This window comes from Mustela lutreola, chromosome 18 (genome assembly GCF_030435805.1).
Source record: "Mustela lutreola isolate mMusLut2 chromosome 18, mMusLut2.pri, whole genome shotgun sequence".
Lineage (NCBI taxonomy): Eukaryota > Metazoa > Chordata > Mammalia > Carnivora > Mustelidae > Mustela > Mustela lutreola.
This window is the reverse complement of record NC_081307.1, coordinates 28,212,827-28,225,605: the sequence shown is the minus strand read 5'-3', so window position 1 is coordinate 28,225,605 and position 12,779 is coordinate 28,212,827. Positions and strand designations below refer to the sequence as shown.

At 46.3% G+C, this 12,779-nt stretch overlaps 1 protein-coding gene across 7 annotated transcripts in view; it reads left to right on the top strand.

The window, feature by feature from the left end:
* Positions 1–12,779, top strand: part of STOX2 (storkhead box 2) — a 247,570-nt gene that overhangs the window by 215,257 nt on the left and 19,534 nt on the right. For all 7 annotated transcript variants that reach the window (XM_059156282.1, XM_059156281.1, XM_059156276.1 and 4 more), the window contains one exon: positions 9,684–9,836. In XM_059156282.1, the coding sequence (XP_059012265.1) occupies positions 9,704–9,836 (133 nt within the window). In that variant the 5' untranslated portion in view covers positions 9,684–9,703. The remainder of the gene's footprint in view (positions 1–9,683; positions 9,837–12,779) is intronic.

Sequence of the window (12,779 nt, the reverse complement as noted above, 5' to 3'; positions counted from 1 at the left end):
ACGTATTGAATTGTTGTTGAGAAACAGCATCAGTGGAACCTGCGGCGTCTTGGACGGCTCTGCTGTTCGACTGGGTTTTGGTACAGGATGGCAGTGGAAGAGAAGCACGTGGTAGATTCAGAGAGGCACGTTGATTCTGTCTTGCGTGACATACGTCTGCCCAAGAGGAGGAGGGTGCCACGTTCCATAGGACTCCCATTGGCGGGGTTCGTCCCAGGGTGGCAGAACCTCTGAGAGGTCTTATTAATGGCTGTCAGCTAGGACTGGCATGTCAGCGTGGTTTTATCCCGGTGGTAAATGGCTGTAACTTAGCCCTAGATGAGCGTCTAAAGAGCAAAGAGGCAGCTGGTGATGGAAACGTCTGACAATAGCTGGGTCTCAACTTGCCTGTCTGTATGTGGAGTACCTTGGTATTCAACAAGCATGTGAGTGCGCGCTTGAGAGTAGCACACTTCTAGGGTTTACTCCGTAGTACCCACTGTTCGTCGCATGTGGGTCATAATGTAGAGCCTGAGCAAAGCTTTGAATTCCAGAAGCATGTCATTGGCCTGATGTCTCGTATTTCCGTCCTAACTTCTCAGTGACAATTCTCTTCCAAGAGCGGAGTGGTCCAGTGGCATTGGTTAAAAATGATTAGCGAGGTGCCGGTGGTCATTCCTGGTGATGGTGACAGCGGACTCCCTGTAAGGGGGCTCTCAGCCATCCCGGTCCATTAGTCACCCTCCTCTACCCCGTTCTCCACCGACCCACCCACCATTCTCCAGATGCTTAGGCATCTCTGCTTATCCGGTAACGATTTTCTTTATCAGTGGTCAGATCTCAGGAGCAAGGGCAATCGCCACTATGACTCATGAAAGCGTGTAGATTGAGGAAGGGAATGGGTTTCTCCTATAAGCCAGTGAACTGATTGATTTGTCATTGTACCTAGTAGCTGCATGTCTACACTAAGCAGGAAGATTCAGGGGATGTGATGGACCTCAGCCCATGTGTGTGTTCTTGCGTGCGTGCGTGTGCGCCGTAGACCCCTGTGTTTGCTCTTGTATACCATCATGCAAAGTTTCTTAGTAAAGTCACAGGTGGCAGACACCATTCACTTGGGCATTACTAATTGGAGCCCCCATGTACATTTCTCTTTTAAATTAAGACAATTTATGCAAACGATAGCTTAGGAATTAGACCTTCTGTAAGAGAGCCATCACGTATTGAAATAAAGCACCAAGTAACTTTAGAAAAGCTGTTGTAGAATTTCCAAATATTCTAAAATACCTTATCTTAAAAAAAAAAAAAAAAGTGTCATCTTTACAGCCATCAAGGAGAATTGCAGTGAAGGCTCAGCCTTAAATTTCTGAAATCAGTGGCATTGAAACCAAACCTATAGTAAACTGGTAAAAGGGCCTTTTTTCAATGCCAGTTTCCTTTTAGATTTCAAATGCGAGCATTTGTAAGTCAAGGATAGTAGTTTGGTTTCAAGGGAAAACTATTTAAAATGCCACAGCCTGTGAGTTCATGGGGGTGTACACGCTGCCCTCCTGCAAGGGGGTTGCTGTCTGCTGGGGAGGGTCTGGGAGGGGAATACGTGTTCTTCTAGAGCAGCTTCTTAAAAAATATTGTGGTAGACCCTCCGTTAAGAGAACCAAACACCACTCATACATAAAGTTGGGGTAAATAAATTGAACTACATTGTAAAACCCAGGGTCTGTCCGATGTATTAGAGACATTGTTCACGTAACAAGAGCTTCTGATTTCCCCAGGTTCAAGGGTGTTTCAGATAAAACTTGGCATGTCAGGAGTCCTGTGAACAGTTCATTCAAAGGAATACAGTTGTATTGCTTCTGTGCCCACTCTACATTTTATAGGCATGTTTGACCATTTTTATGAGTCACAGTGTCTACTGCATGTGGTAATTTTATTGGCATCTATAATTTTAACTTTAGTGTTAATTTTGGCAACACGGAGAACAAAAACAGGGGCGCTTTAGTGCTGAGGAGCAAAGCTGAGCCAGACTTCGAATTAGCAGGAGCAAATGATGAAGCTTTATTACAAGGGAAGAAATGAATGGCTAATATATGTTGCTATTCTTTTTAAAATTAAAGCCTACTTTTTTCAGATTGGATTGAGTATTAAAATAGTTTCTTTAACAAGACGGAAATAGAGCTACACAGGAGGACCGTGTTAAGCTTTTATGCCAGAATTCTGCTACATTGATATAGAATCATAGAGTCATTGAGAGCCTGAAGGAATCTTTGACATCATTTCTAAACCCTCATTTTACAGACAAGGAAACAGATGCAGAGTGGTTATTGTATCTAGTTATGAGAGACTGGGCACTTATTAGAACACCTTCTGAATGCCTTTATGTGCTGGGAATTTCCCGATTATAAATTAGTACAGTTTCAGGACTGTGTTGGTAACTAGGTTGCTTTGATTCACGAATTTCATTAGTGTCAAAGGTCACTCTTTAATCCAGAGTACAGCTCAAACCGACATTCACAGCAGAAACTAGTATTTAAAAATAAACAGGAAAACAGGATAATTTAAACATAATGCTAGTGGTTGGAAAAAAATAGATTATTTAAAGAAGGCTAAGATAGAAGATGGGCTTCAGGGTCCTTTCAAGAGTGTAGTTTATTATGATGTAGTTCTGGAAAAATTTTGGCTGTCCTTTTCTTATAGAGTTGTGTGAAGAAGGGTACTTTAAGGTGGAAGGAAATAGATTTATGTTTGCTTTCCTAGCTAGGTATCTTTTGGAAAGCTGCGGATATCATTTGGGAGGAGATGGATGCATATTGGTGTGAAAGTCATGTCTTCTTAGGAGCTGTGTTGCCCTCCCCCAGATGCAGAGGTTGGAGAGTACCGAGAACCTAAATTAATAACTGAAAAAAAAAATGGCATTTATAAAGAACAGAGTTTTATTACAGTACCTTTTTTTTTTTTTTTGGCACACCGATAGAACTGAGATGGGACCCATTTTGCAACTTAAGTGCCTAAAGGTATTAAATATATAACAGGCTCTCAAATGTATTTCTTGAAAGGATGAATTATGTGAGGAAGAAATTTTTTTGAAATAATTCCAACTAAAGGAACTAGCCAAAAGTTGGGAAGGAAGGGGGGGATCGATGGTAAGAATGTGTGTTCATGATGAAGATATTTCTGAGGTGGGAATAACTAGCGGCAGACAGTGCAGGAGAAAGTCGGCACGTGCAAGATTGCTGCTTGTCGTCGCAGACCCTCCTTGTCAGCTGCCTGGGCACTTGTCATGGTTGCGGGGGTTTGTTTCCCACAGATGCAGAAGAGTGATTTTTCTGACACCAACATGTCACGTCATTCCACAAACACATGCAAAGCTTCCCCATCAGCATCGAGAATTAGATGTAAGCCTCTGGTCAGCCAGGATCCCTCTGACTGCTGTTTTTCCTCCATCCCACCCCCCAGCATGGTCCAGCTGTGCCCAGGGGTGCCTAGCACCCCCACCCCAGGCTGCGCTGCTTTCTGCCCGCGTGCGCATGCGCGCCTTCCTGCCTCTGCCGGACTCCCCACGCTCCTCCCCACGCTCCTCCCAGCTGGTACCGGGGGCTTTCTTCTGCGCTCAGGCTTCTCAGCTCACCAGTACCTCAAATAAAAGCAATGTCCAAATACTCAGTGAGGTATTTTCGACTTTAATGTTAAATGCTCTTAAAGTCAAAACGGTGCACTCACAGCTGGAATATTGTCATGTCTTCTCAGATTTTAAATTTATTTACCAGAAATTTCTGGAATGCTTATTCTGCCCCGGACACGGTGCTTGGTTTTTTCTAACTTATTTTGGATTTGACACATGCTTCCCGAGAACTGTACTTAAAAGGATGTTTGTAAGAAATAAAGCTGAAAAAAAAGAAAGAAAAGAAAGCTGAAATAAAACCTATTTACCCCTTCATTCTAGAACAACAGAAAGAACTGTGGCAGTCCAGAAAAAAATTTGTTAGCCTGCAAAGTAGCTCTGAGTTGTCTTTATGAATGCAATCAGAACTCATTCTGACAAAAGAAAAATCCATCCCATAAATTACAGACAAGTCACCATAGTTTATACACAATGTGGTAGTTTCTGTAGATTATGGTGACCGGTATTTTCCCTCGTTTTCTTCTTTAACCATTATATGCGGTCCAGTTGCTAGAAGAATTTTCTGGTTTGTTTGTTTTTTTAAGGATTTTATTTTGAGACAGAGAGAGAGCGTGCATGAGTGGGGGGAGAGGCAGAGGCAAGGAGGAGAGAGAATCTTAAGCAGACCCCATGCTGCGTGTGGAGCCCAACACAGGGCTCGATCTCACGACCTCGAGAGTGTGACCTGAACTGAAATTAAGAGTCAGATGCTTAACCAACAGAGCCACCCAGGTGCCCCAAATTTTCTAGTGTTTTAAGAGTGACTTGCTCGCTCATTAAGCAGGTCTTACATAAAAGAGCCATAGAAAATCCTGGTAAACTTGGCTAATGTATTGCATTAAGAGGTATCTGTGATTGCTTTAATACAGATCTTAAATGCATGTCCTGATCCTCACTTAATATATAATTATTTTTCTGTGGTAACTGCTGTGTTTTGGTGCACTGTTATTGATAGTTGAAGCTAAGAGTCTTAGAAATTACCTGGTTGGGTATATTATATTTGGTCTCTTGTTATTTTGTTTGTTTTGCAATTATTTAGCAAAAATATGTGAGGAAAGTCACAATCCTTAAAATACCCTGGGAAATTCCTAGGATTACAATGTTATGAATGGAGAGTCATTCATTCATACTTTCATTCAACAAATGTTTACTGAGTGTCTGGTGTGACCTCTGCCGGACCCTTGGGCCTGGGAATATAGTTGGAATATAGCGTTTGTGTGTTCATTGGCAGAACTTTTAGTCGGTGGGGGGTGAGGCAGAGAGTAAACCAGTACACACACACACACACATTCAGAGAGTGAAGACAGTAGTTTGCTTAGATTCTGGTGCCAAGTCAGGGGTGTGTGTGGTTTTTCTATACCACCAAGCACTTTTCTCTTTCTTTCTTTCTTTCTTTCTTTCTTTCTTTCTTTCTTTCTTTCTTTCTTTCTTTCAAGATTCTATTTATTTAATTGACAGAGATCGCAAGTAGGCAGAGAGAGAGAGAGAAGGAAGCAGGCTCCTTACTGAGCAGAGAGCCCGACTCGGGGCTCAATCCCAGGACCCTGAGATCATGACCTGAGCCAAAGGCAGAGGCTTTAACCCTCTGAGCCACGCAGGCGCCCCCCAAGCCCTTTTCTAACACCAGCCTACAACTGGGCTGATTTCGGACACCGTCTACCTGGAGAGAGCATCAGATCCCACAGGTTTTTATCTGAATTATTTTGGATTTGACAACTGTTCCCTGAGGACTGTAGTTAAATGGAAGTTTGTAAGAAAATAAAGCTGATATAAATCTATTTACTCTTTCTTTTTAGAACAATATGAATTACGGCACCTCAGAAAACATTTATTAGCTGCAAAGTAGCTATGAGTTGGCTTACTCCTAGAAGACTGCCCACCCCCCCTTCCCCAAACCAATGGAAAGCCCAAGTTGTTCCCTGTGCTTCTGAACAGACTGGCTCCATAGCAGAGGTTTCCATGACCCCTCCTCGGACTCAAGGAACTTGCTAGAGCAGCTTGTAGAACGCAAAGAAACGTTTTACTGATGAGAGTGCCAGTTTATTATCCAAGGATATAGCTCAGGAACAGCCACAAGAAAGAGCTGTGTAGTAGGGTTAAGTACAGGGAAGGGGCTCAGAGCTTCCCTTCTCTCTGGGCGCACCTCTCTTCCCCAAATACCCATGTGTCCACCAACCTGGAAGCTCTCTGAACCCCATCCTTTGGGTTTTTGTGGAGGCTTCATTATAGAAACATAATCAACTAAGTCATTGGCCATTGGTGACTAATTCAACCTGTCCAGCCCCTCTCCCCTTCCTGAAGGTTGGGGAGGAAGAATGCAAATTCTGACCCTGCAACCACAGGGTGAGTTCTCCTGCACCGCCCCCCTTTCCACTTCAGGTCCAAAAATCACCTTCTCAACATAACACAAGACACCTTCTCTCTCACTTGGGAAATGCCGCAGGCTTTAGGGACCCTGTGCAGGAAATGGGGATAAAGACCAGATACTTTTTTTTTTTTTTAAATACATCACGTATCATACTCAGGTAGTATAAGAGAGTGTCTCCTGCAGATGGGAACAGCATTGGATCAGGTGGTCAGGACGGGGCTCCCTGATTAAACCGAGACTCCGAGAAGAAGTCACTCCAGCAAAGGTCTGTGCAAGGAGCCTTCTAGAAGCTCAACAGATGCAGAGGCCGTGCGTTGAGAAAAAGCTTGTCCTGTTCAAAGAACAGAGGAAGTTGTGAGTGTGGAAGAGGGAGGGGGTGGGGAGCAGTAGGGTGTTGGTCCTAGAGGAAGCTGGACAGGCCCAGACCCAGACCCTGTGGGTTACTGCAGACCTGGTGAACCGTTCTGCTCTCTTTCTGGGTGCAGTGGGCTGTCGCCCAAGGACTTTATGCAGGGAGGTGGTGAGTTCCCCGTTTTTCTGGGACATGGCTGCTCTGTGGAGAAGGGAAAGCTGACAGTCATGAAGCCAGTCCAGTGGGCAGGGGCCCGGTGCGGGGGTGGGAGGTGCTTTGGGGGAGGGGTAACACTGGAGTCAGAGGGGAGGAGCCCGCCCAGGAGCATCTGGACACAGTGTGGATGAGAATTGCTGATAGGGTTGGAGACCAGAAGTGAGTGGGAAATAATTTATCTTGGTGCGGTATAAAAACAAGAGGACGACAGAGTCCCTTAGAGCATCTAAATTCCATTCTGTTCTATAGCCTGAGTTAAAAGTTATGGCACAGAGTCATTATTAGAGCAAAACTGAGCTTTTCCAAAACAAATGCAGTTCAGACACATTCGAAGCATGCCGGCTCTTGTAGTTGGCAGCGACGAACGTAAAGAAATGGACAGAGAAGATGTCAGTTTGACTCAACGCATAATTTTCACTAAAAGCAGAAGGACAAGCCTGGCCTAGACAGTGTTTAGTTTTGCTCACTGTCCTCGCTTTCCACAGAGAGCGCGAGTTTCCTGGAACCTATACACAATTCTAAAGTAGACCTGCCCTTAAAAAAGCATCCCTCTTAGTGGGTTTGTATCCCTGGTCTTCTGAGAAGTCCTAAATCATGGTAGGCAAATCTCCGAAGGTGTTCAGCTTCCCAATGGTACGCAGGTCCAGAGGGGCTGGAATCTGCTTTGATCTCTCCCGTTGCCTTTTCGTCTCATTTTCCAAATCATCCCAAGTGACTTTGAGGTCCACGCGGCTACCCTGCCAATTCATCAGGAGCCCAGCCTCGGCATCCCCACCCTCTCCTGGAGAACGTGGATGGAGAGAGAAGGATCTGGAACTCCCAACGCCCTCCTCCACCGCACCTCGCAGCCACCCCTGGTCCGTCTGTCACACAGGAGGCTGTAGCATGAGGTTTTGTTTTAATTGAGGGCACAGCGGGTTTAAAAAGATACACAGTGTTCTAGGCGGCAGCGCACTTGCCCACTGAGATGGTCCCAGCCCACACAAAGCCGTCATTTTTGAGTCACGAGTATGAGCGGAGCTTTCCCAGCCAGTGAAAGAAACTCAGATCCCCAGGGACAGGCACAATTCCGTGTTCTTATTTCTACCCGCTGCTCCCCCACCAGGTGTTTGCCAGAGGCCCCTCTTTATGGTGTTTCTATCCCGCAGGCCCCCCAAGTTCATGGGTTCTCAGTGAGGTCAGTTCCTGTCTTTTGCTGTTCTTCTCTTGTGCTGGGTTTTGGTCCAACACTGCCAACCCCCCGCCCCACGGACCACTGGGATCATGTGCTCTTCTCACCCCCGTCTTGCAGAGAATGGAGCCCTGGGTGAGGCAGGAGAGAGGAAAGCACTGAACTGAGCTGGGTTTCGTGGGAGGTGTGGGGCTCCCACCTTTGACCCTGGGGGCTTGCTGCTTCATTCACGCGCCTGTTAGGCTTAACCCTCCCCTGGTGGTTTTCATTGGCAGGCCCCTTTGGCCTGGTTTTGTCCATCAAACCTTTTCCCATCTAGTCTATCAAAGCACATTCAGGTTCTTTCTCCAAGGGCCTCTGGGCCCCCAGCAAACCAGGGATCGTAGCTGGGCACAGCTTTCCATGCCTCGACAGAGAGGAGGCTGGTCCCTGACAGCCATGCTGCTTGGGCCACAGGTGGGCCCGAGTCTGGGATCTGGCCAGCCAGGGTAGTTTACTGGAGAGAGAAATCATGCTTAGGAAAACAAAAAAAGGAGAGATTACATAAATACGTGTGGGACGTAAGCTCCAAAGCCCACAGAAACTTGCTGTGCTCAAACTTCCCCCTCTTTCTGTAGGGCCTTTTCTCCAGGGAAACCTTACAAAGCTCCCCCTGTCTGACACAGGTGGTACCCAGGTGCCAAGGTCAGACTTCCCTGCTCTGCCAGCCTCTCCCTCTGCTGCCCCCCCCCCCACCTCCCCTCTCCCCATTTCAGAAGTCTTTCCAGGGAATTCTAGAAGTCCTTGGAACAAAGTTTGCAAAACAGCCCACCGTGACATGACGTTCAGACACACTGCATGCTGACTCTCCGGGAGTGTCTACCCCCTGCTGTGGGGTCTTCAGCCCCCCCCCCCATCGGGCTCCTTTAGTTGCAGACATATGTCGGTGGCCGCGGTCCCATGTGCAGGATCTGCTCTCTGCGGCTCCCTCCGTCCCCGCTGTCGCTGAAATTCACATCTGACTTTGTCATTCCTGAAATGCCTTTGGTGGCTCAGCATCCCTCATCGGATGAAGGCCCTGGGCACTCAGCTATTCACTCACGGCTGTCCCTGTACACCTATGCCCCTTCTCTGCTACTCCCCAGAAAACACCTGCTGACCGGTCCTACCATCCCCCACACCCTCCCCAGCCACCAGGCACACTCCTAGTCATCCCTGGATTCAGGCTGCTCATCCACGGGGAAACCACCCACTTCCTGCTTCTAAGCCCCGCCACCTCCTCCCCCTCCTCCCCCTCCACTGCTTCCCCCCAAGGGGCTGCTGCACCCCTACCCCGCCCCCTCAGCCCCAGCCCTCCATTGTTCACCCTCCACGGTGAACTGTGAACTCTGGGCCACTTGTCTGTCTCCTCCGCTCACACAGAAGCTCCTTGAGAGCAGAGGTGTTTCCGGGGGAGGAGGGATGACTCCCTCTCCCGAGTCAACCCCAAGCCCCCAGCAGATGCCTGACCCGGAGAGAGCACTCAGCATCGGATCGAATGAATCTCCATGATTTCAGCAAGTGCGTTTGTCGAGATGGGAATGGCAGCTAGACATAAGCCAGCCCCAAGTTCATAAAATCAGAGATCCTTTCTCAGGCTCGTGTTGTACGCCTTTCAGTAGTTAAGCCTGAGGCAGGGAGCTCTCGGGTTCGCAAGGTGGGTTCTAGTAGTCGAGGCCGCCGGGCGTCTGCTGCTCTGGCCTTCCACCTGCGTGGCATTGGCCGTGGCCAGAACAGACTGCCGCACTCAGAGTGGATCCGTTCCTAATAAAGGGAACGGGGAAGAATCCAAGGAGGGGTATGTGTGTATGTGCAGGTGTGTGTGTGTGTGTGTGTATGTGCACACACGCGCAAGTGTTTGTGTGGGACGAAAGGCCGGGTCTTTGAATGAGCTGCTTACTTGAAAATTGTCTTTCTGCAGGTGATGTGTCACCAATCAGCATGTCTCCCATCAGTCAATCTCAGTTTATCCCCCTCGGGGAGATCCTTTGCTTGGCCATCTCAGCAATGAACTCCGCCAGGAAACCTGTCACCCAAGAGGCGCTGATGGAGCACCTGACCACGTGTTTCCCAGGTAACGGGAAAAGAGCATAGCGCTGTCCAGATAGGGGCGTGTTCCTTCACCGCAAGACGTCACGCGGACCATTTCTCTCATTTAAATGTAATAGAAAAAAAATTCTTTGCCAAAACGCGCCAGAAACTTTTTTTGTAGTTCTGTCATTCAAAGCCGAGGCACCCCTGTTCCTTCAAAAGTAATTTGCTGTCTTCGGGTGTTACCGCGGTCCTTTTTAAATCGGCACTGAGAAGAAGACATTAAAGCAGAATCCGTGCAGAATTCTAGCAAAAATGGCCAAGGTTCTGTTCAACCTCTCCATAATCTTCTTGAAATACATGAACATCAGGATTCATGGTAACAGGTCAGATAATTTGGGTCCCAAGGGACTACGCTAAAAAGACAGTAATGTCAAAAATAAACAGGCTTTGTCTGCTTGTGTCATGGCTTGATGCATTTTTATCATCTGATATTGGATAAATCAGTTCAGATGTTTCCTTTTCTCTTAAATATTATGAAAAGAACAGGCCAGTTGCTGCACAAATGGCATTGGGTGCCTCCAGCGCGGGAAGACATTAGGGTGAGAGCTTAGGGCTGAATGCCCTCTCGCCAAAGAGGCTTCCCACTACTCAGCTCCAGGGCATCAGACCCCTTCCCACCCAAAAACGTAGAACCCTGCCACAGTTGCAAATCTCTTACCTTTTCAAGAGAATCTGGACTTTCAGTTTTATGTGAAAACTATAGACTTTCTTCACTTTTGGCCATTGAGTGTCTGTCTTGTGTGTGTGTGTACATTTTAACACAGGGGTGCCAGTGATGTGCAAGTCAGATAAAACACAATACCTTGCCCCCAGTTGGCCAGCTTGGCTGGGACTCTACCTATGGCTGCATTAAAAATGAACCCGTGTGGGGCACCTGGGTGGCTCAGTGGGTTAAGCCGCTGCCTTCGGCTCAGGTCATGATCTCAGGGTCCTGGGATCGAGTCCCGCATCGGGCTCTCTGCTCAGCGGGGAGCCCGCTTCCCTCTCTCTCTCTGCCTGCCTCTCCGTCTACTTGTGATTTCTCTCTGTCAAATAAATAAAATCTTTAAAAAAAAAAAAAAAAAATGAACCCGTGACACAGATTCCATTCAGCCTAGAAGAGACCTTGGTCAGTAGAAGCTAGAGGCTGTAGCCGTTAGCTCTTGCTACTGAGATGCTGGGTAACAATCACAGAGCATCAGTGGCATACCACAATGAACATTTATTTAGCTCACGTATCTGGGGGTTCCCCAGGAGTCAGCTGACCCAGGCTGGACCTTCCAGAGGCCTCTGCTCCACCCGTGCCCCCTCCTCTTTGGAGAAGGAGACAAGCAGAGACCTGTTCTGGACAACAGAGGCACAAGAGAACAGGCCCAGTTGTCCAAGCGTTCTTCAGCCCTTTGGTCACACCATACCTGCTACTATTTTTTGGCCAAAGCAAACTTGGCTGAACTCAAGGTTGAGATGTAGGAAAATGCTCCCCACCTATGGGGGGAGGGCGGAAGGACTGCTTCTAAACTAAATGTTCATCTACTGTGTTGAGTCTCCCCACTTTTCCTTTTGCCCCAACAGAACTTTATAGTTCTCTCCCAGTGATTTTTTTCCCCTTCTTCTATTTTCTAATTAACACGTCTCAAAATTATGCATACCGTTTAAGAACATGGACTCACCTTCGCAATCTATAAATTGCCTTGAATTTTCTAACATTGTCTCTGAATATTCTTCGCTGTCTGATGGTCTTTCTTTGTTAACTTCCAGGTAAACCCTTTTCCTTTCAGTGGTAACATAAGCAGAGTCCCAGGTGAGAGCCATCTAAGGAGACAGATTCCCAGACGGAATGCCCTTGTGAAGAAAGACCCTTCTCACAGCCTTATACCTGGTTAGCCACTTCTGACATCAAACGTCCCGGTAGCTTTTAAATTCCCTCTATTTTCATGTGGCTTCATGAGAGATCACATCACTTTTCCAAAGTTGGTTACATCTCTCCCATTACTGGGATATAAAATAGAGAATGGAAAGAACACGGGGCCAGTATGTAACTGGCATTATGAATTGCGAAAAATAATATTGTGAAAAATAGCGAAATAAAATAGTCAATTGTCGAGCAGCTGATTATAATATCACTAAGTTGGAATACTTTGCAGAGAAATTCATAGGTCACCTGTACTTAAAAGAACAACTGCTTTGCTAGCTTTTATGGTAAGTGAACTTACATCTCAAGACCTTATTGTCAGATAGACTGAGAGGAGCGAACTTAACCTTTTTCATCTTTGTGACACTGATGACTCTTTGTTCAACCCCAGATGGCAGGGGCACTGCATAAACCCGAATCTAGAGCAGTGTTTGGCAAACCATGGCTGCAGGCTAAGTGTGGCCCACTGCTTATGCTTATAAATAAAGTTTTATTGGAACACAGCCTTGCCTAATTGTTTACATATTGTCTTTGGCTACAGAACTGAGTACTTGCAGCTGGGAGATCATATGGCTGACAAAGTAAAATAGTTACTTTCTGACTGTTTCCAGAAAAAGTTTGCCAGCCACTGCTTTAGGGTACGGTAGTAATGATTTAAAGCTTTGTTTAGCAACAGTACCATATTTTTAGACTAGTATTTCAGAAAATGAGGTGATTTCCTGCCTCTCTTCCTTCTTCCTTATCTCTCTTCCTCCTTTCTTTTCTTTTCTTCCTTTGATTTCCTTCCTTTCTTTTGCAAGCATTAAGGTACTTCAGAAAGAAATAATTTAGAAACTTAACACAATTCAAATCCTATTTGAAAGTGTATTTTCAGTGTGCTAAAACTCTGGAGGGATTTAAATACCGTAGTTATGGGGCTTATTTTGTTTTTCTTAAGGTAAGACTATTTACTTTCTTGTAGCTTACCGTTTGAAAATAGAGTTTTGAAGTCTAACCAAATATTATTAAAATATTTGAACTCTCATGTTTAAT